The sequence below is a fragment of the Dama dama genome, chromosome 32 (assembly GCF_033118175.1).
Source record: "Dama dama isolate Ldn47 chromosome 32, ASM3311817v1, whole genome shotgun sequence".
Lineage (NCBI taxonomy): Eukaryota > Metazoa > Chordata > Mammalia > Artiodactyla > Cervidae > Dama > Dama dama.
The window spans coordinates 14,123,809-14,147,813 of record NC_083712.1 but is presented as its reverse complement, the minus strand read 5'-3'; the positions used below and the strand labels follow the sequence as shown (position 1 = coordinate 14,147,813).

General features: G+C 37.6%; 1 protein-coding gene across 5 annotated transcripts in view; it reads left to right on the top strand.

Moving 5' to 3' along the window:
• The window catches only part of GPM6A (glycoprotein M6A), a 257,112-nt gene that overhangs the window by 217,102 nt on the left and 16,005 nt on the right, over positions 1 to 24,005 (top strand). For all 5 annotated transcript variants that reach the window (XM_061134614.1, XM_061134617.1, XM_061134613.1 and 2 more), the window contains 2 exons: positions 2,434 to 2,626; positions 9,983 to 10,139. In XM_061134614.1, the coding sequence (XP_060990597.1) occupies positions 2,586 to 2,626; positions 9,983 to 10,139 (198 nt within the window). In that variant the 5' untranslated portion in view covers positions 2,434 to 2,585. The remainder of the gene's footprint in view (positions 1 to 2,433; positions 2,627 to 9,982; positions 10,140 to 24,005) is intronic.

The following is a 24,005-nucleotide window of genomic DNA, read 5'->3' as shown; positions in this document are numbered from 1 at the left end:
CCCACCCTTCTAGATTATTACAGAGCCCCTGTTTGAGTTTCCTGAGTCATGTAACAAATTCCCATTTGCTATCTATTTTGCATATGGTATTGAGAGTTTCCATGTTACTCATGACAGTCTGGTGACCACCAGTGGACTTACCACTCCCTTTGATCCTGAGACTGTCACAATTTATCTTTACTCTCTTAGAAGCTTGAGGTGTAGGATCAGCAAAGGTAATTCCTATCTATGAATTTGGTGTTTGGACTCTTTCCTGTATATTTGACTCCTGTTCCTAAGGGTTTCGTGGATACTTTAATCAGACACCTCAGTGTCTGCAGTAGAAATGCCACACATTTAGATCCTTCAAGAAAAATCGGGAGAGAAAGTACAAAGGACAAGGATTTGAGATCATGGGGCTTTTGGGGACACTTGCCAAAATTGAGTAGCTCTTCTTTGGGTTGGTACCAATTTTAGGATTTTTCTTTATTTTTAAACAGTCCAAAGATTTTTTGTTTCTTTTTTGCTACCCTGTTAATCTCTGCTCAAAACTGTGTTCAGTGACATTCAGATACTCCACACACTGGTCTCACCCAACTACCAGTGAAATTTCTTCCTATCACAGGAGGTGGCAAGATGTTCTAACCTTTTCTACTTAACCACATTGTGTGTGTATATGTGTGTGCATGCACATGTGTGTTGTGATTGCATGCACATGCGTGTTGTGTGTATCATGTGTGTCTGGGGAGGAATGTTCAGGAAATAATTTTGCCTGTGCTAGCAAGAGCTGTGGAAGTGGGAAGGTGTTCAAACTTCTTTTTTTAACCTCTCGTGGGACAGATAAGATGATCCATAATTCTCTTAAGGAGGCTAGTTCAATGAACACTAAAACCGCAGACTAGCCCCCCTCTGAATGTAAAGTTACCCCACACAGGAACTTTGCAATCACTGCATGGTTCATATGTAGCTTATAAACATATACACATTATAGATAAAACAACACAGATCTTCCCATGAATGAAGTACAGTACATAACAACCCATTTTCCAATATTATTTGTTATTAGTTTCTGAAGAGATGAAAAGTCAATAACATGGAGAGAGTTAGAGGGGTTTCAGCATTACAGAAGGAAATTTGATCCAAAATTTCCAAAAGACGATAGGTCGGAGGAACTTTTTGAAATAGGATATGTGTGGAGAAGCAGTGGGGAACAGAGGTGAAACTGATAGAGTTCCTCTGTGCTTGCTGCCCATCTAACCTGAACTTCCGTTTCTCAGCAGTGGCTGAGAAACAGTATCTCATCAGTATTTCTTGTGGCAAAACATATATACCTAGGCATTTCTAGTTAATGCCTTAGAAGAACATATCTGACTTGACTAGAGAGTTCTGATACTTATTTTGAATATCAACAACCAAGGTTAAGTGATGTTTCAGACTAGTTTAAGGCCATCTTTTGAAAATGGAAGACTAAAATGATGAAACTTCTAAAAGCAAAAATAATTACTGTGGTCAAACGATTTTTGGAAACCATATTACAACATAATAATAATTAATCTGTATAATAGTTAACAGATATATCCAATAATGATAGATGTAACATTTACTGATTAGTTAGTCTGTGTCATGCACTGTTTTCTGTTAGCTCATTTAATGCTCACAAGAACCATTTGAGTCCATTTTATTGTCACTCTTTTACAAATGATTAATTCAGAAGAATAACCTCACCCTAAAACACAGAAGGGTGGAGTCCCTAACCCATTCAGGTCTCTCTTTTCTAAACTCAAAGTGATTCAGAAGTAATGTGCCTTCCTACATGCAGTGCCTTCCTGCATTTTCTTTCACTTTTAATAAATGCTGGTCAACGTTCACTAAATTGGATTCACACACAACTAACAGGTTTTGACTCACTGTGTAAAAGAAACAGGCCCAGGGAGTTGAAAAGAATAAATGTCATGGAAATAAAAACCAAAATGTAAAATTTGAGAGCAATACAGTCAAGATAGAATGATATGCATGTATAGTGAAGATTAATTATTATAGGAAATCTGGGACTTCCCTAGCGGTTCAGTGGCTAAGACTCTGCACTCCCAACACAGGGGGCGTGAGTTCAATCCCTGGTTGGGAAACTAGGATCCCACATACCTTGTGGAGCAGCCAAAAAAAAAAAAAAAAATGGAAATCTGATTTAAGGAGGAAGGGCTTCTGTAATTTTGGGGTAGAAGAGGAAACCCCCAGCAGAAGTAAGCCTTCTCTTGCCTGTGGAGGATGGTTGCTAGTTAAGAAATTTGATTTTTATACTTTCCAGGACACCATAGGACTGGATTTGTGTGGTTGATCTGATGTCATCTATAAATGCAATACATAATATGCTCCATATTCCTTTGGGAAAAAGTTTCATTAGATTAACACGGAATATTAATTTCTAATTTTTTTTTTTCTGTTGGTCTTTTGCAGGGTGTTTTGAGTGCTGTATTAAATGCCTGGGCGGCATTCCCTACGCCTCTCTGATCGCCACCATCCTGCTGTATGCTGGGGTCGCCCTGTTCTGTGGATGTGGTCATGAAGCACTTTCTGGAACTGTCAACATCCTGCAAACCTACTTTGAGATGGCCAGGACTGCTGGAGATACACTGGACGTCTTTACCATGTAGGTCATTCTGGTATCGCCTCTCATTTTGAGAGCGTATGTGCTCAATGCTGTGTGTTAAATAAACGGGTCTAGAGATACGCGAGGCAGTATTTTACAGAAGAAAAAATACTTTTAGGGAGGGTGAAAAGCATGTCCCCTTGGACATAATGATAACAAAATTTTCAGGAAAAATTGAAATAATTCATGTTTATCTAAAATATATTGGCACTTAAGATTGGAGACAGATTGGTCATAAAATAAGAAACATAACAAAACATGTGTGTGATAATGCCCCACCCCCAAACCATACACACACATAATGATTAAAAGGAGGTAGCTGTTGATTAGACACTCAGATAGGAAGGTAGATTATTTTAAAATAGCCCCTAACTCCGAAGCATCAATTTAGAACTTCGTCAATGTCACTGACAAATGGAAATGAATAAATAGAAAATTTTAAAAATAATGAAAAAAGAAATAAGGAAATTATACCCCTTGTATTTCCCAGTGTAACTTTATTTTACAAATTCTGAAAATTCAGCGGTATCCATTAAATTGAATTTTTTAAGCCTGTAGTAGACAGTTTATTGATTAACACTGAATTAGGTATATAACATGAATTGATCCTTGAAAGTTTATGAATGATACTCATCATTTGGAATATAATTAAACTATCTGAAAATGCTTTGGATTATTACATTTTGGTTTGCAAAGAGCCTTAAGCAAATGATTCCACAGATATATTTTAATGTGACAATACTGACATTTTCTTTTTAGTTTTATCTCAGCCTACACTGGACAAAATATGTTTTCACTGTGCATTATTTTAAGCTACCGCAGATGTCTTTAAGATCTACAGATCCTCTATATTTAGGCTACATCCAAAGTGCTAACTTTTAGTTATAGAAGTTTGGAAGAAATAAGAAGCTTAATAAGTGGCACAGAATGATTGACTGTATAAATCTACTGAAAACCAGTTGCCAGCATGTTTAGCTGACATTTAGACAACAAACCTTTATAGAGCACAAACCTTGATGAAAGTTCCACAGGGTTGCACATACGCGGGTGCAGCAGAAAAATCAGAGGTCATATGCTAACTTTGGAACTTTAACCTTTGATCTCCTATATTGGGAGTGAAATGTGAAATCAATAATGCATCTTTGGCATGAGAAGAATGCCATTTAGATTGGAATAAAAGCAAGTGCTCAAATTCTCTCTTTTCATATTTCAAATAACTAAAATCCCTTATCCTAAGCCCTTTGAAGCTAGCGAATGAATTCAAACCCTCTTCCTATTGGCAAACAGTTCATGAAAACACAGAGGGAAGATGTGTACCAGTAACTCCTGGGTATGATTAAACCAGGCAGTACATCCAAGGTCACATAGTGGCTGAGAAGTGGTAGCGTTTTCAGAAGTCAGAGTTTTCTAAAGAACACATGGGCTCCTTAGAATGTAGTGATTTGCTGTCAGTGAATGTGCTTAGACAAGGCTAGTAATGAACCTCCAATACTGAGATGCTTTCAATCTCTGTTGTTCAGTTGCTCAGTCCTGTCCAACTCTTTGCAACCTCATGGACTGCAGCACACCAGGCTTCCCTGTCCTTTACCATTTCCCTGAGCTTGCTCAAACTCATGCCCATCAAGTCAGTGATGCCATACAACCATCTCATCCTCTGTCCCCTTCTCCTCTTGCCCTCAATCTTTCCCAGCATCTGGGTCTTTTCTAATGAGTCTGCTCTTCGTATCAAGTGGCCAATGTGTTGGAGCTTCAGTTTCAGCATCAGTCCTTCCAATGAATATTCAGGACTGATTTCCTTGAACTTTGACTGGTTTGATCTCCTTTCTGTCCAAGGAACTCAAGAATCTTCTTCAGCACCACAGTTCAAAGACATCAGTTCCTCAGTGCTCAGCCTTTTTTATTGTCCAACTCACATCCATACATGACTACTGGAAAAACCATAGCTTTGACTATACAGACCTTTGTAGGCAAAGTAATGTTTCTGCTTTTTAATATGCTGTCTAGGTTTGCCATAGCTTTTCTTCCAATGAGCAAGCATCTTTTAATTTCATGACTGCAGTCACAGTTCACAGTGATTTTGGAGCTCAAGAAAATAAAGTCTATATTTACCTATTACACGTTACAATCTATATTCACTTGCTAAACCTCAGTCTTCTATATTCAAGAACAGTTATTTTAGGATTAGTGTTTATTTTGCTGTTTGGGTTATTGCAAATATCAAGTATGGAAATAGATTTAAAACTCCTTGAATTTATTATACTTCTACCATGTACCTCTTTTCAAATATTCACATTTTTTTTCAAGACAGTCTTTAGTCTGGTTTGTTTTTTAATTAATTCATTTAGCAAATATACAGGGTTATACTCTGTGCAAATCACTGTGCTAATCTTTAGGAACACAAAGTGGAACAGGATAAATTATTTTTCCTCTTGTACTGACATAGGAAAGCTACGTTAGCAAAGTGCCATCCACATTAGACTCAGTTCAGTTCAGTTCAGTCATTCAGTGGTGTCTGACTCTGCAACCCCATGGACTGCAGCACGCCAGGCCTCCCTGTCCATCACCCAACGCCCAGAGTTTACTCAAACTCATGCCCATTGAGTCGGTGATGCCATCAAACCATCTCGTCCTCTGTCTCCCCCTTCTCCTCCCACCTTCAATCTTTCCCAACATCAGGGTCTTTTCAAATGAGTCAGTTCTTCGCATCAGGTGGCCGAAGTATTGGAGTTTCAGCTTCAGCATCAGTCCTTCCAATGAATATTCAGGACTGATCTCCTTTAGGATGGACTGGTTGGATCTCCTTACTGTCCAAGGGACTCTCAAGACTCTTCTCCAACACCACAGTTCAGAAACATTAGACCCAACAGATATGAATCAGATAATGGTAATTAGTACTTGAGCTGATTTCGAGGATGCATCAGGTTAATGAAGTAGAGAAAGCTGAGAAGCTGCAATAATTGATACCACATGGCGTTAGCACAGACATACCTATAAGTACTTATAAGTACATACAAAATTATGTTCCTACTCACATTTTTACCAGAAATTTTTCAGATGGATTTAAAGTTAAACTTTAAGAGTAAACTAATATGTAAAAGTTCAGATTTAAATGGGGCTTCCCTGGAGGCTCAGACAGTAAATAATCTTCCTGCAATGCAGGAAACACAAGTTCGATCCCTGGGTCAGGAAGATCCCCTGGAGAAAGGAATGGCAACCCACCCAGTATTCTTGCCTGCAGAATTCCATGGAGAAAGGAGCCTAGTGGGCTACAATCCAAGGGATCACAGAGTCAGACACAGCTGAGCAACTGACACACACACACAGATTTAAGTATAGATTTAAAATTTAAGGGGCAAGAAGTATGTAAACAATACAAGAAATTACAAGAATATATAGATTCGAGATAATAAAAATTAAATTTGACTCATTAAAGTATTATAAAAAGTTAAAAGGTGTTTAAAAGCTGAGAAATATATTTACCACTTACAAGATTTCCTAGATTTAATAGAATAAATTCAAGAAAAGGATACATATTCTAGTAGAATAATTGGCAAAATATAAAAACATGTTTCTTATAGAATACAAATGACTAATAGCTTGTAAATATATGTTTATCCATACCACTAAACCAAGAAAATTAATTAAAATGATAATGCCATTGCTTTTAAACTATCAGTTTATTAGAAAAGTTAAATGGTAATTCTCAGTATTGCGAAACAGAGAATAGACCCTCTTACTAGTTATCCATGAATTTTTATTTTGGCACAAACTTTCTGGACACTATTTTCACAATACATACCGTAAAAATTTCTAGGAATTTATCCCAGAGAAATGACCTACACTGCCCAAGGATTTATCTTAAATGATGTTTGTAAGAGTGGAGCGTAGCTTCCTATTACTGCTATAAGAAGTTACAACAAATCCAGTGGACTAGAAAAACACATTTATTGTTTTTTAACATTTCTTGAGGTCAGAAGTCTGAAATGGATCTCACTGGGCTTATTGAAATGGGGTCAAATCAAGGGATTGGCAGGACCGCGCTCCATCTGGTGGCTCCAGGAGAGAATCCACGTTCTCACTTGCTCCAGCTTCCAGGGGCACCTGCATCCTTGGCTCAGGGCCCCCTTCCCTCTTCAAAGCCAGCCGTGGAGCGTCTTCAGATTTCTCTCTGCATCTGACCCTGACTTTCCTGCACCCCTGGTTCACTGATCACTAGGACCTTGTGATTATATAACACAGGATGACCTCTGATGGGCTAGTCCATCCAAAACAGTGTGGAACAGAAGCAGAGATTATTCACGGTTTTCTTGTGACTGAATTGGAATGCCTCAGTGAGTGGTATCCTGGGTTTGGGACTGTGACGCTTACTCCATTATGAAAAATGCACCCATTCTACTTCTTAGGATCTTTTAGGGAACACAGTGGTTTTACTGGAATAACACACAGATTGAAATAAAGACAATCAGTAAGAGGTTGTCAGGGTGCACATTTTAGATTTTGTAAAAATGATCTCTAGTCTCTGAATCCAGGAAGATGCTTTGCCTTTCGGTGCGTACATATTCTCATGTCCCAGGTTGCTGCTTATGCCCACATGGATCCTTCTCACAGTAAAAATAGAGGGGATCAGAAGTACCTCCAGAAAGAACTGTACAGGCATATTTACTTTGCTCATATATCTCTAAAAGTTACTTATATTTTTATGCCTAGAAAAAGTTTTTACAGGCAACAGTTGTTACAAGAGGGAAAAAAAGCAATCTTGGCTACTGCAATACATTAAAAAACAAATGCTTCATTCTAAATACACTAACTTCCTAATCCCTAACACCTATAAATATTACTTTATGTGGCAAAAATAGTGAATTTTGCCTTATATGGTGTAAATGGTTTTGAGTTAGAGATCTTGGGAAGAGAAAATTATCCTGCAGTATTCAGGTAGGCACTAAAAGCAATCCCATATATCCTTATGAGAGACAGGCAGAGGATGTTTTGAGAAGAACTCAGAAGTCAGTACAGAAATCAAATATCACCAACTAAATGATAAACAGCATTACTACTAATTTTATAGTATCAGATGGACAGAGTTATCACCTACCTAGTATGTAGCCAAGAATGAATAATCCGAATCTAACCATGAGGATACATCAGATAAACCCCAGATGAAGAATAGTGTATTTAGGAAGGAGGAAGTGGGTTGTATTCCTCAGCAATGTTAATGTCCCAAAGACAAAGACAGGCTGCAGATGTGTTCTGAGCTAAAGGACTCTAGGGAGAAACATGGCAAATGAATGCAGTACTTACCTCTGGACTGGATCCCACGTTGCAAGGGGGAAATGCTATGGGTCAGTCCAGTTAATAAAAATTATATATAGAATTGTATATAGAATACAAATTATAGATTTGACACAAGTACTCTATCAACATTATATTTCTTCTTAAAATTCATTTTAATTGGAGGATAATTGCTGTACAATATTCTCTTGGTTTCTGCCATGAATCAACATGAATCAGCCATAGGTATACATATGTCCCCTCCTTCTTGAGTCTCCCTCCCACCTTCCATCCCATCCCATCCTTCTAGTTTATCACAGAGCACTGGGTTTGAGCTCCCTGCTTCATATAGCAAATTCCCACTGGCTGTCTATTTTATAAACATTCTATTTCTTAAGATCGATCATTGTACTTCAGAGAATTTCCCTCATTCAGATAAAATTATCCCAAAAGAGAAAAACACAAGGTAAATGAGGGAAAATGCCATGAAGTAGATCAAGGGTTTACAGGATTTTTTGTACTATTCATTTTCTGCAACTTTTCTTTTAAGTGTGAATTCATTCTCAAATAAAAATTAAAATATATTTCAAAATAGGTTATTTTAACCTAAGCATTGTATCGACAAACCCATACAAGTTTGGTTTAACTAAACTCTTCAAAGTGTTAGTGATGTCAAATGGGATCTGAATGTTGAAATCCTCAGATTGTTTCACACGCATGATGCAATTGCATCAGGCTGATGCAATTCACGTCATCTGCCTCATTGCCCATGACAAAGAGAATTGTGGAATACTTAGATTTTTCGGACAGTGGGAATCAGTCACTAAACCATCGCTCTGGTACACTGAATGTTAGCAAACTCTTCTTGCTATTTTTACATGCAACAAGTTCATTTATGCTATTACATATATTTTTTTTAAATTGTCATAGCATTCAGTTTCTAATGCTCCATCAGTGTAAGCGAGCTTCCTATTCACTCTTTCCCCCTTTGTATAAACTCAACAGCATCTGTCCTTCATTTCTTGCCACCCTATCTGTTACACTCACTTTAATTATTGAGGAGAGTAAAAATCAAGTTTGGCCAGTGAAATAAAGAGAAATTCTCTTTCAAATGGATATGAAGACCACAAACACAGAACTGCAGCTAATATGTATATCGCTCCTCATACTATGGGTCCACAGACTATAGCTCCACAACTACTAGTTCTAGAGGCAGAAAAACTGATTAATTTATGATTTTTTAATTTCCAAAGGGTTTGGGGGTTCCCATACAATATCTAGAATAACAACAACAACAACAAAATCCATCTGCAATTTATAGACAATACGTATTTCTCTCCCCCTTCAATACATGGGCACTCAATTGTCAGAAGAGAAAAAAATACTTTCCCATTTCTCTGTGGAATTATTCTATAATTTGGCTCAGGCCCAGTTAATCCCATTACATAATATTCCATTAGTGATTCTACCTTAAAAGTTTAATTGTCAAAATTATAACTTAGCTATAAAACCATAATTTTTCATTATTGTCAACAAAAACTATTAGTGATGAAACCATCACAGTAAGTGTGAAATAAAACATAATTACAATTGACTATAAGAAAAATATGACATTGTAACTTTATCAGAAACGAATGCATCATTAGCCATAAAGCTTTCTTCCTCTTGTAATGTCATAACGTCTTAAAAACTCAAGTGTTGTATACCTAAACCTTTGTATCTGCTATTTTGTCATAATTTTTTTAAAAGTATATGGTAATTATCCTACTTATCAAATTCATCTCAGCAAAGTCCAGTATGATCCACTGCTCACCCAGGGCTACCTTGGTGTGAACCAGGGGAGAGGGGGTGGTGCAGTGGAAGAGGAAGAAACTTAGAAACAAGAGGAACCAACAAATCCTGGAAGTGGCAGAAGAAAATGTACAAGCATTAGGCATATAAAGAAAAGTGTTTTAAAAATCCAGCCTTCATCATGAACATAAATATTCCATAGCTTTCGTTCCAAAGGACCCTGAGCACGTGGGCGTCCGCTGCTGTGGATCAGCTGTGAAGAGTTGCTGAACTAAATCACTTGTTCTTTCCTTCCAGGATTGACATCTTCAAGTATGTCATCTACGGAATTGCAGCTGCCTTCTTTGTGTACGGCATTCTGCTGATGGTGGAAGGCTTCTTCACGACCGGGGCTATCAAAGATCTCTACGGGGATTTCAAAATCACCACTTGCGGCAGATGCGTGAGCGCGTGGGTACGTTCTCTGTCTGCGCTCAGAGCTTCATGTGGGTTTATTTCAGTAGCACTCTGGTGTTTGTGTTCATCTGCCAGAAATGGAAGTAATATATATATTTTTTTTAACACAGTAACATTCCCTCCTGTGATGGCTATTTAAAATCTTTAATGATATTATTTTCTAATTTAAGATTATTACATGTGAAAATTCAGGTTCAAATTCTCAAATCATGTGCAATACAACTCGTTTTGCTTCTGGAGGCAGCAAACTGTTGACTGATTTATATTTTGTTTTTCCAAATGACCCTGGGCTTCCCATACAATGTTTAGAATAATAGACAAATCCGTCTGCAATTTATAGATAAATGTGTTTCTCCTCCTTAAATATATGTTTCTATATTTTACTGTAAATTTGGGTGGAAACTGCAACTTCTGTTTAGTTTTGATGTAAGGTAAGAATTACCATATATTATACTTATTTAGGTTTTAAATTTTTATTGATATTTAATGGTAAATCAAACTTATAGTCGAGATAATGCCGTGCAGAAAATTTAACCACATGACATGAAAATTAAGAGTAATATGCTTTAAAGTACTTTCATATGTTTGTGCAGAATAATTTTCACAAACTTGGGAGCTTCCATTTTTAACTAACATATTTTTTCTTATTTCCTAATATTATATGAGAATATATATTTAATTACAGCATATATTTCCTATTATGTAAGGTGTCTCTAATAAGGATGGTGTCATTTATTTCAGTCTTACAGAAAAGTTCGAAAACACCAACTGTTTTTTCCACCAGCTCATAAAAGTTGTATTATTCGCTCAGTGTCCACAATGATAATAACATGAGAAAATAGTTTGCCCATGTTATGGGTATTTGTTGTTGTCTCTGCAATAATTTCTTGTAAGGCTCTTTTGGAGAACACTGGTTTTTGTAATACCTCAGCGTTAGGGTCGGCAATATCAAATTACAGACCCAAAGGAAGGTAAGTTAAAGATCTTGGATTAATAAGTAAGATATGAATATTCACTGGGCCAATTTTTAGTGATACGTAAGGGATTTCTTTATTAAGAAGGGACATTGTGATTTTAGGTTCTCTTGTCCTCTGCCAAGGGCTTCTCTGGTGGTTCAGCAGTAAAGAACCCACCTGCCAATGCAGGAGACGTGAGTTTGACCCCTGGGTGAGGAAGATGCCCTGGAGAAGGAAATGGCAACCCACTCCAGTATTCTTGCCTGAGAAATCTCATGGACAGAGGCGCCTGGCGGGTTACAGTCCATGGGGTCGCAAGAGTCGGACATGACTTAAGTCACTAAGCGGCAACAAATACTGTGCCAATAGAGTATGAGGGGTTCAATTAATGATAGACTTTTTCTTATAATTAGGACAGTATCATTATAACACCACTCTTTGTCTTAGCAAATCACTTAACTCCTCCAGAGCACAATTTTCTCTCTTATATCATAAAGACATTAGATCATCTCTAAAGCGCAGTCTAGCTCGAAGAGTCCCTCATTCTGAAGCGCTAGAATCACAGAGAAAAAGGGTCTCTGAGCACACTTTTACCATTGAGGAGTGAACTTGTGCCAGGAAGAGGGCAACTGATTCTGTTGTTTCATTGAGATTGTGAAGTTTCTGCATAGGATTGCACGCAGGGCCTGGAAGAAACCGCCTATGTGTCATGAATGATTATCTGCTTGCCATTCAAACATTTCAAAGATATCTCAAATAAGGATTTTTCAAGCAAACCCAGGAGCCACATTTTTTTCTATAATAGTACCGGTCCCACTTACCAGCCCGGAATGGTGGCGGCAGCGGCGTGGGCTCCCGCAGAGGGAGGCGGCGGGGACCCACACCGGAGCCCAGACGCTCCAGGAGCACCCCCCTACGCAGGGAGGAGCGGAACCGGGGCAGAAGCAGAGCTGCGCTTTGTGGGTTTTGCAGAAGCATCAGTGCAGCAGGGAGGGCGCTGAGTCAGGCCTGGGCTGTCCCAGCACGGGCTCCAGGCGGGGGACCAGCGCCTGCAGAAAGAGACCAGCTCCGCCGCCGGAGGTGGGCAGCAGCAGCTGCGGACCGCGCAGGGCACAGCCCTGCCAGCCTCTCTTCCCGCCGCTCACCCAGCTCCCTGCAGGACTCAGGGCTCCATGGACTCAGAGGGGAAAAATAATAATGTTTTATCAGTCGCAGTGTCCTGCTGCTTAGGTTTTTTGCTTTCTCGTTTCCATTCTGCTGCTTTCCACCCCCCAATTTGTAGGTAAATAGTATCTTACAGTTTACTATTTGTTTTATGAGTTCACCTGTTAGCCTGTTTAATCAGTCTTCCTTAGCTTTACAAATGTCTTTTTGAAAATATATTGATGAGTTTCTATTTGGAATTCTGAGGGATATTAACAGGTGGAAAAAACTTTTTGAAACAACCATATTATAATATTATAGGATTAGCTTTCAGAGTTAGTGCTGAAAGAAAAGTTTTATTCTACCCCTGTTTTTTCATGCTGTATAAAATGTAAAGTGGTCACTAGTAACTGATTTCTGCTCACAAGATGGAATTGTGCCCAATGCATAAATGCAGTTTATTTTAAAGAGGCATTGCATCTCTGAATAGGAGATGCTAAATGCTATTCTCTTTTCCTGATGAATCTCTTGAAAACATAACTTGACCTGCATTATGCACTTCTGTCATGCAGCATCAAGACCACTTCAAATTTATTTCAGATTTTTAATGCTGTCCCTAGAAATTCTAAATGTGAGGCACATAAAACACAATAGCATGGTATTAACTTTTAGGGGTGAGGACCACTAGTTTACTAAAAACATGTGAAAATTTATTTAACTCTTCTAAGTAACAATTTTTATCTAAATTAAGTAGTAAATGGCACCAACATGAGTACAAGTCAAATGTTGCTGAATATATTAAATGTGAACTTAAATTTGATAAATATAGAAATATTTTCTTTCCTTTAAATTTCTTCCCCATTAAGTTTTTAAACCAAAAAATACATTTATTCGGTTGAAACTTTGGAGCTATTCAGTGGCTCACAGCTTGAAATTTTGGGATACTTGTTACACCCATCACTAAGTTATCTTGTTCTAAAAATTCCTCGTTATGACAGCAATATGGAGTTCAAATTTTATCTATGCTAGTTCTGACACATCAGAATTTTAAGCCCAACAGCTTTGAAGTAACGGAATTCTTAAATGTGATGCTTTCCTTGGAAATTAATATATTTATTTTCCATAAATCTACCTGCTCTAAGTATTCTATAAGACAATAAAAAATTTTAAAGTATATGCATTCATTTGCTAGGGCTGCCGTAACAAAGTACCATGAACTGAATGGCTTAAACGGCAAAAACGTATTGTCTCACATTTCTGGAGGCTTCAAGTCCAAGATCAAGGTGTCAGCAAGACTGGTTCCTCCCGAGGGCCATGAGGAAGCTCTGTTCCTCTAAGCTCCAGTGGGCGCTGGTGATCTTTGGCGATCCAAGCTTGTAGAAGCATCACCCCAACCACAGCCTTCATCTTTACCTGGTGTTCGGTCCACATGTCTGCTACTCAGATTTCCCTTTCTGAAGACCCCAGTCACACTGGGTTAGCATTCTCATTTTTAGTTTGCTTACCTCTGCAAAGGCCCCGTCTCCAAATAAGGTTACATTCTGAGGTACGGGGGGTTAGGAATTCATCATATGAATTTCAGAGGAACACAATTTTGACTCATAACGAACAGCAAGAGTCTTATAACAGCAACAGTATGCCACACACAGTGTTTATGTTGCATTGTGTGTGTGTGTGTGTGTGTGTGTGTGTGTGTGTGTGCTTAGACATGTCCGACTCTTTGCGACCCCATGGACTGTAACCCACCAGGCTCCTCTGTCCATGGGATTTCCCAGGCAAGAATACTGGAGTGGGTTGCCATTTCCTGCTCCAGGGGATCTTCCCAATCCAGGGATTGAACCCATGTTTCTTGTATCTCCTGCATTAGCAGGTGGATTTTTGACCACTGCATCACCTGGGAAGCACACACAATATTTAAAGTAACAAAAATAAGCCGTTACTTTTTACCGCATTTTACAGGTAAAGAAGCATGTGTATTTACAGTCATCCACTGTATCTGAGGGGATTGGTCCCAGGACTCCTATAGAGACCAAGACCCACAGATGCTTGCATCTCTTATATAAAACAGTGTAGTGTTGTATTTAACCTTACACACATCCCTCCGTATACTTTAAATCATCTCTAAATTACTTATAATACCTAATACAATATAAACTCTGTAATTGTCAGTATAAATGCTATAAAATAGTTGCTGGCATGTGGCAAATTCAAGTTTTGCTTTTTGGAACTTTCTGGCATATTTTAAAAAATATTTTCCATTCATCATTGGTTAAATTCAAGGATGTCAAAAAGGAAGACCAGCTATATTTGTTATTTTAATCTTTTCTATTAGCCTCAGATATTTAAAGATTTTGACTGCAGCATATTAGACTAGTGTTCATAAGACATATTCTGTAGAATTACCTTTACAGAGCGTTTCATGACTCATGGCTCATTTTCCTAACTTTAAGTTAAGTTTTAATAATAAATCCAGTATTAATAATAGGAAATGTTTGTTAGGTACTTATATATGCCAGTTGCCATGCATGGGACTTTACGAAATACTAGGATATTTAATCCTCCAAACTATGTGAGTAGGTACCAGTATTATTGTGATGTAAATATTAATAATTACCTTTATTTCACAGATGATGAATCTGCCACCAAGAGATGAGTACATGGTGGGTAGTGGAGTCAGATTTGCATTCAAGCCTGTGGCACAGGGTCCCTCACTAACCTCATAATCAAGATTTGCCTTGTCATTTATGTTTAATTTGGGCTAATTTCATAGGAGAATTATCTGGCTGTGAGAGTTTTTAATAATTCACCAGCCCCTTACATTTTAGTGATATCATTCATTGGTGACTGGAAAGTTCTTTCATGGCAGAGATGTCCTCATTTTAACCTTGACTTTTATCCAAAATCATGAATTATCTCTTTTTATAAGACAAGGATGCTCTGTGCAAGGTGAAATAACTCAGTAGTCAATTTTGATGACAACCTCTAAAAGAGTCTTAAGGTAAGTTTCTAAGTAAAGTTGTCATCAAGGAACTCTGCATTCTAGTCTATCTCTTAAATTCAGTGTCTTCAAAAGTGAATTTTAAAAAATAATGATACCATTGATCCAAGACTGCCAAGTTCCTCAGATAAGGCTTAGTCTCTCTCTAGGATATTCTAAATCTAACCTCAAGAAGGCAACATCATTTTTTTTTCAGATTATAGCAATACACTTTAGCACTCTCTCAGTAGGGCATAAAGGGGTATGGGGGAACATAAACTGCTTCAAGCATAGTGGTAATATTTAGAAATATTTGCCGCAAGTATCTGAAGTAGATCTCATGCATGCACTTATGGTTTCAGAACTGGACTGTAAATACAGGACAGTGGACCAATCTCAGTGTGACCATGCAGTCATTAACTGTGCTGGTACATAAATTATGGCAAAAACAGAAAACATGGTCTCGTTCTATTCAGGTTTCGAGCATAAAAATGAACAAAAAATTTCGGTTAGCCTTAGAGATGACATTAACAGAATGGGAAAATTTCTTATAAAAAGTAAATTTAGTGTTGGAATTTTTAATTCAAAATACTTAAAACTGCTAGAAAGCAAAAACTGGAAGAAAAAAAAAAAAGTCTGAATTATCCTGCTTCCTCTCCAGTCACCATAGGTCGTGGTTGGAATTGAATTCAAATAAAAATAACTTCTCAAAAATATTGAGCCAAGGTTTTGTTTTGTGTTCATTTTTGTTCTTTTGATTATTCAAATCATGAAATATACTCTTCTGCTAAATTGTTCTTTTTTACATTTGTATATTCAGTGGCATTTTAATTCTCATTAGACTTCTCTATATATCAGATCATCCTAGGATATAATTTCATAACATTCATGAAATGCTTTGTGAAATGCTCCTTATATTTTTAAAGGACTTCCCTATAGCTCAAATGGTAAAGAATCTGCCTGCAATGAAGGAGACCCAGATTCGATCCCTGGGTCAGGGAGATCCCCTGGAGAAGGAAATGGCAACCCACTCCAGTATTCTTGCCTGGAGAATCCCACAAATGGAGGAGCTTGGTGGACTGCAGTCCATGGGGTCGCAAAGAGTTAGACATGATTAAGTAATTAATGCACACACATATTTTTAAAATCCTAAAGCATTTTTTCAAAAATAAACTTTTAATTTTACAATAGTTTTAGATGTACAGAACCATGAAGATGGTACAGAGAGTTTCAAACTCAGTTTTCCCTACTAACATCTTACTTTAGCATGGTACATTTGTCACGACTAGTGAGCCTATGTAGAAACATTACTGTTAACTAAAGTCCATGCTTCGGTTTCCTTCAGTTCAGTTCAGTTGTTCAGTCATGTCTGACTCTTTGTGACCCCATGAACCGCAGCACTCCAGGGCTCCCTGTCCATCACCAACTCCCGGAGTTTACTCAAACTCATGTCTATCGAGTCTAAACTCATGCCATCCAGCCATCTCATCCCCTGTCATCCCCTTCTCCTCCTGCCCCCAATCCCTCCCAGCATCAGGGTCTTTTCCAATGAGCCAGCTCTTCGAATCAAGTGGCCAAAGTATTGGAGTTTCAGCTTCAGCATCAGTCCTTCCAATGAACACCCAGGACTGATCTCCTTTAGGATGGACTGGTTGGATCTCCTTGCAGTCCAAGGGACTCTCAAGTGTCTTCTCCAACACCACAGTTCAAAAGCATTAATTCTTCAGCGCTCAGCTTTCTTTGTAGTCCAACTCTCACATCCATACATGACCACTGGAAAAATCATAGCCTTGACTAGACGGACCTTTGTTGGCAAAGTAATGTCTCTGCTTTTTAATATGCTGTGTAGGTTGGTCATAACTTTCCCTCCAAGGCTGGTTTCCTTAGTTTTTATTAACCAAACATTCTTTTTCTCTTCTAGTACCCCACTCGGGGAGTACAGATAGCATGGTACAGTTTAGTCATCTCTCCTTAGGCTACTCTGATCTGTGCATTTCCCAAGACTTTCCTTGTTTTTGATGGTCTAGAAAGTTTTGTGGGGGTAGCAGTTAGGCATTTTATAGAATGCACCTGAATTGAAATCTGCCTGGTGTATTTCTCATGATTTGAACTGGGGCTTTGGACTTTGGGAAGGAACACTACAGAGACTGCTTTCTCATCACATCATTTCTCGTACATTTAATACACTGTTGAAAAAGGAAGCTAGAGACCTGAAGTAACACTCTCTGGTTCATGTCTTCCCAAATGAAATAGTTCTATTAAAAGCAATCCTGTTATACACATAAAAGCACAAAGTAGAATGGTGGTTGCCAGGGGCCGAGAGTAGGGAAATGGGGAGACGGTGATCAAAGGGCACAAACTTTCAGTTATACAGAATGAATAAATTGTTGATGGACTTGCCTAGAGGTCCAGTGGTTAAGACTCTGTGCTTCAGCTGCAGAGGGTAAGTGTAAAATCCCCAATCAGGGAACTAAGATACCACATGCCATGCAGTGGAACCAAAGTAACTAAATAAAATAAAATGTGGGGGAAAATATGTTAAAATACAGTTATCATAGATTAATTGTACATAGCAGGATAATATTCCGTTTTCATTTTTACAGAATATTTAAAGCCCTGTTTTTTATTTAATTAATATAAAGTTAAATTTTATAATTTGATGCCCACTGAAAAGTTCTTGGGAAAGATTGAAGGCGGGAAGAGAAGGGGACAACAGAGGATGAGATGGTTGGGTGGCATCACTGACTCAATGGACATGAGTTTGAGTAAACTCTGGGAGTTGGTGATGGACAGGGAGGACTGGCGTGCTCTAGTCCATGGGATCGCAAAGAGTCAGACACGAATGAGCAGCTGTACTGAACTAAACTGAAAAGTTCTAAGGAAATATATCTATAACTAATGAATTTTCAATTTCTGCTTATAAAGATATTCTAGTTTAAATGAAGTCATTTTCACATATAGATTTTTTAATCAAATTTTATAATAAAGCTAGAAATTCACCTTAAGGATAGAAAATATCCTCCAGTTCGTAGACTTTGTGAATCCTAATGTGGCATCTGAATCCATTCACTCACAGCAACTGCTTCTGCTGTGAGTAACCTCGATTTTATATGTTCAGGTGACACTGCAAATAGAAATATGTTTTTTTAAATTGGTTCGATTGATTTTAATGTGCCAAATATTTCCATACATGTAAGAGTTATAATTTAAACAGGCTACTGGATTGGGGATTCAGTGATAACTGTGGATTACAGATAGTCTTTGGCCAATACTTATTGTTTAGTAGATACCTGTCTTTTCCAATCAGAAGGCTCATGCCCACTGTACTGGGAATAATCTCCACACAAAAGATTTTTATTTTATAATTTCTTTTAGGGAAAAAAGGAATTACATCTTTCTGACTTTGCCTGTAAACCAGTAATGTTTTACAAAACATGAAAATTTACCACATTTTTGAGACTCAATTTCTTTATCTCTTTTTCTCATTTTAGGATTAGCAACCATAGTTTATGTTTTTTAATTACTTTATGGGGAGATGATATATATTAAGGATATAAAAATCAAAAGCTCACTGAGGAATGAATAAGCCTGGTTGTGGTGGTGGTTTAGTCACTCAGTTGTGTCCAACTCTTGCGACCACATGGATTGTAGCCCGCCAGATTCCTATGTCCATGAGATTTCCCGGGCAAGAATACTGGATTGGGTTGCCATATTCTTCTCTAAGGGATGTTCCCCACCCCAAGTCCCACCCCCCAGGGATTAAACTCACATCTCTTGCATTGACAGGTGGTTCTTTACCACCGAGCTACCAGGAAGGCCCATGTCTAAGCCTATATTGGGATTCTTGGTCAGAAGACCATTTCTCAGATATTCACAAAGTAACTGACAATAAAATAGCATTCACTAAAGGGTAATTTCCTCTATGGTAATATTTGTTGGAAAGGAGGCTGGCGATGCTTTTATCTCTAATAAAATTTGATTTGATTTGATTTGAATTCTGCTTTCACTTGAAAAAGTAAAGCCTCCATAAGCACACACATGCTGAGCACATTGATGAACATGGATGGCTTACAGTGTTTGTTCAGAGAGTGCTTAAAATCTTTGAAAGACGTTGTTGACCAGTATATACCCAAGGCCTTATGTAGTACACACTGTTGACACAGGGGATGTTTTAATTATTAATGAATTAAAAAGTAAAGGATTTTGATCAAGGGTTTGGAAAATAGAAAGAAGCTCTATAAGTAACCTGAAGGGTGCAAATTAGAATGAACTGTTTAGAATACTGCAATCATCCAAGTGTCAGATAGGGCAACCGCAAACTCATGATGAATCCTGTACTATATTCTGAAGCATTTTAGTTTGATTTGTTGAATGCATAAGACCAATGCAAGGTAATAAAGAAGAGCATTACAATTAGTATATTTTTAATAGATTTTATTTTTTAGAGCAACTTTAGGGTCAGAGAAAAATTGAACAGAAAATATATTAATAGAAATTTCCTAAATATCCCCCACCCCGACATATAAACAGCCTCCTTCACTCTCAAAATCTTGCATCAGGTGGTACATTTGCTACAATCAATGACCCGACACTGATGCATAATAATCACCCAAAGTCCATAATTTGCCCTAGACATCACTCTTGGTGTTGCACATGCGGTGAGTTTAGACAAGTATCTGACACATATCTGCCTCTATAGCGTAAAACAGAATACTTTTACAGCCCTGAAAATCCTGCGCTCCACCTGTTTGCACCCCTCTCTCCACCCTTGGCAGCCACCTGCCCTCTAACTGTCTCCATAGTTTTGCCTTTTCCAGAATGTCATATAGTTGGAATCATACGTTATGTAATCTTTTCAGACTTTTTTCACTTAGTCATATGCATTTAAGGTTCTTCCATGTTTTTCTGTGGCTTTATATAAGTCATTTCTCTTAGAGCTGAATAATATTCCATCGTCTGAATGTAGCACAATTTATTTCTCCATTCAGCTACTGAAGGACATTTTAGCTGCTTCCACGTCTTGACAGTTATGGATAAAATGGGTATAAACATGGCAAATAGTTTTTTTTAAAAGCAAGTTTCTGATCACCACTTGTGCCAAGATAGTTTTAGGCCATACGTTGACAATAATGATGATTGCATATTTTCAAGTAATTTACATTATAACGTGAGTAATTTTTTTCTTCAGTAAACTTTACACTGTATGTTTTTCACAGCCTACTGAGTTCAATATTGTTAGTGCTGTTTCATTTTGCACTCTTAGTGATAGCATATTCAGGTGTCCGTTTGCTTCGTATTAGAGCTGTGGCTCTCAACCACATGCCGTTTCCCCACTCCTTGCCTTCTCCCCCCCAGAGGACACAGAAATTTTGGTTATGTAACTATTGTCTATTGAGTAGAGACCAGGGATGTTGTTAAACATGTTGCAATACAATCCATAACAAAGAATATTCTGGCCCAAATTTTCAATAGTGCTGAATCTGCGAACTCTTGATTTCAAATTTGGTTCATATTAGTCCCTCACTCATCTACACATTTGGCTATTTTGTTGACATTGGCATGGATTTCTGGCAAATCATTCCAATTGTGCTTTTTTTTTTTTTTTTGACTTCAGGTGTGGTACCCTGAAGAGGCTAAGGAAAATATCAGAGAAGTTTTCACATCAAATGTACTCATGAGAGCTTTATTGATTCCCATAGAGCAGTAGTTCTTCATGTCAGATGCCCATTAAAATTGTCTGCAAAGATATTGTAAATTCAGATACAGTTGTCATGAGCAAAGCCTGATCTCTTTCTCAGATTTGCCAGATGATACTACTGTGTGTCCACGGTTGGAAACCACTGTCAGAGGCCATGACCCTCAGCTCACGTTCACCCAACAAGACTGCTGGATGACCAGATCTCTAAACCCAGAGATGTTTCTGCCTTAAAATCTACAGCTGTTTCCTCTTGCTGTTCAAATGGGGACATGATTGAACTGATACTCTACAAATCCATTCCCAATGAGGAAATGTCATTGAAAACATATTTTTGTGAAATGAGGGAGCTCTGAGTTAAAAAATACTTTAAGTATTTTTATAAGCTGAGCTGTAAAACATTGATGAGAAAGAGACTTTATAGACAGTGCTGAGTGGAACCCAACAGTATATGTTTGGTATATGTTTGCATATACCCACAGGGAGGCCTGGCGTGCTATGGTTCATAGGGTCTCAAAGAGTCAGACACGACTTAGCGACTGAACTGAACTGAACTGATAGATCCATTTAATTCATTTTACTGAAGTTTGAGTCTGCGTTATGCCCGAATTTATTCATTATATCATAATATTAAATTTGATACATGGCTAACTTTTTCAGTGTTTACATAGTCCTTAGAGACTCTTGGAGTCAGAGTCAGCTGACTCTTTTTTTATCAGTTCAGCTAACATCTGAGATGTTATTTTTACCCAGACTATGTGTACCCAGGTACATATCTGCTGAAGTTCCCCCAGAAAGTCTATGGCTCAACCAAGTGTGATTTTCTTAGACATCAAGCTTAAGTTCATAGGCACTCAGATGAAAAATGAATTACCTTTTACGAGTCACTCTCAAGTTAAATACACTGTAATCTCAAAGCTGCATCAGCAAGGGGTAATCATCTGTTTTAACCTTCTTCCAAAGACTAAGAAAACCTTGTTTCTTGCAGTTCCGTATTTCAATTTCCCTTCTAAATTTCAAACAATAATTAGAACATCTAGGTTGAAATCAAAACAACAATACATATTTTTTAAAATTTTAAGCCACTAAGAAGGAATTCACAGCAAGATTGTTGAGTGTAATACTAACATGTATTAGACCCTCAACAAATGTATTTTGAATAAAAATAAAAACGAAACAAGAACTGTGGTAACAAGAAGGTGCCTATTGTGAAAGTCGTTTGCATGTTCTGATGCAATGGTGCTCAATAATGATGTGATAATAAGATTGCTGGGTATTAATTATGAATCTGGCACCCAGTCTTTATCATTTAATGGCATTAAATGACATTAATGTCACTAAAAAATGACAGTTTTTGCCATCCAAGATCGACAAGTTAACTAATCTAAACCAAACCAAAGAAATTTTACTGAGTTATTTTTCTTTGTGAATTAGGAGGAAATGGTCAGTGTTTTAATATAAGTGAGAGATACATTAAACTGTGGCTGAAATAGGAAAAGCCAGTGAGTCCACTTTATATATCAGACTTCCATAAGACCCATCCGTCTCTCCTTTCTATAAACAGGGCCACTGCTGTTTAGTTTAGAAAGTAAAACATGTTGTTGTTCAAGGCAATAAACACCACACATGAATAAATAGTTTATGAAATATTTCATAACAATTTATGGTGACAGATCTTAACTAGACTTATTGCAATGACCGTTTCACAATATATACAAATATCAAACCATTATGTTGTACACCTGAAACTGATATAATGATATATATCAATTATACCTCAGTTTAGAAAAAAGAGTAGCTCATTTATTTAATGCTCAGACAACAAAATACCTGTCATATTACTAGCAGTGGAAAGCTAGAAATAAGATGATAATCATGGGATATTTTATTACATATAGAGAATTTTTACCTAGAATCACACTTTATCAATTCAAATAATTTTTCAATCTTAGTAATTATCAGATTCTAAGGGAAAACATAAAGTAGGAATATAGACATACTTTTAGCATGTTTAGTATGGATACTTTAGTGATTATGAACTCCCTAAAAATGTAACTGCTTTGTACTCCAACTCAGATGTAAAGTCTTTTGTATGTTAGAACAAAAGTTAATGCACTAGTCCTCATGAAAACATGTTCTCGCAGCAAAGATTGATTCTATAAAATGCAGTTTTATTACTGTGCTGTGACATTATAGCAAATACGGTTTCAGAATTCACTCCTTCCATTGCCTTGCAAAGTAGCAGCAACACAGTTCAGAGAATTCCAGGCCAGTTTGAATGTAAACCCATCAAATTCAAAGTCCCATTCTGCAGTGAACAGCACCATCAGAACTGGGCTGGTGCACTGGGAAGACCCAGAGGGATGGGATGGGGAGGGAGGCGGGAGGGGGGATCAGGATGGGGAACACATGTAAATCCATGGCTGATTCATGTCAATGTATGGCAAAAACCACTACAATATTGTAAAGTAATTAGCCTCCAACTAATAAAAATAAATGGAAAAAAAAAAAAAGTCCCCTGGGTCAGAAAGGAAAACAGGGTAGAATGTAGCCAAAGGCATGCTGATTACTCTCCTGTGGGTTCTGAGTTGCTATTACCCTCCAGAGGACTGCGTCTGGAGTGGCAGGATCATGTTCATTATTCTTGAGATTGTAAATTAGTGTTGAGGTCTACAATTCTGAATAATGAAAATGTTAATAAACAGAGCTTTTTCCTCCCAGGATTTCCATTAACAAGATTTCTTCAGTTTGGGGTAGTTTCCAGACTTTCGAGAGCCTTCTTCTTGCCAGCAGAAGCCCTCATTAAATAATTTTCCCAGACGTGAGAACTTCTCATGTTTTTTATTTTCTCCAAACGGGAAATGAAGCCTAATTTCCTTATTCTATACATTCCTATCATTCAGGCAAGATATATGTTTGGTGGTAGTAGTAATAATCACAATAACACTACCTAGAATAAAGAGTACTAACACTTTGTCTGGGCTTCTTAGGTGCCAGGTTTGACACTCAGTGCTTTCACCGGGTCATCTCATTCCAGCCTCTTGACAATCACACTGTGATTGTAACTGTGGATTACAATTGTGATTGTAATTT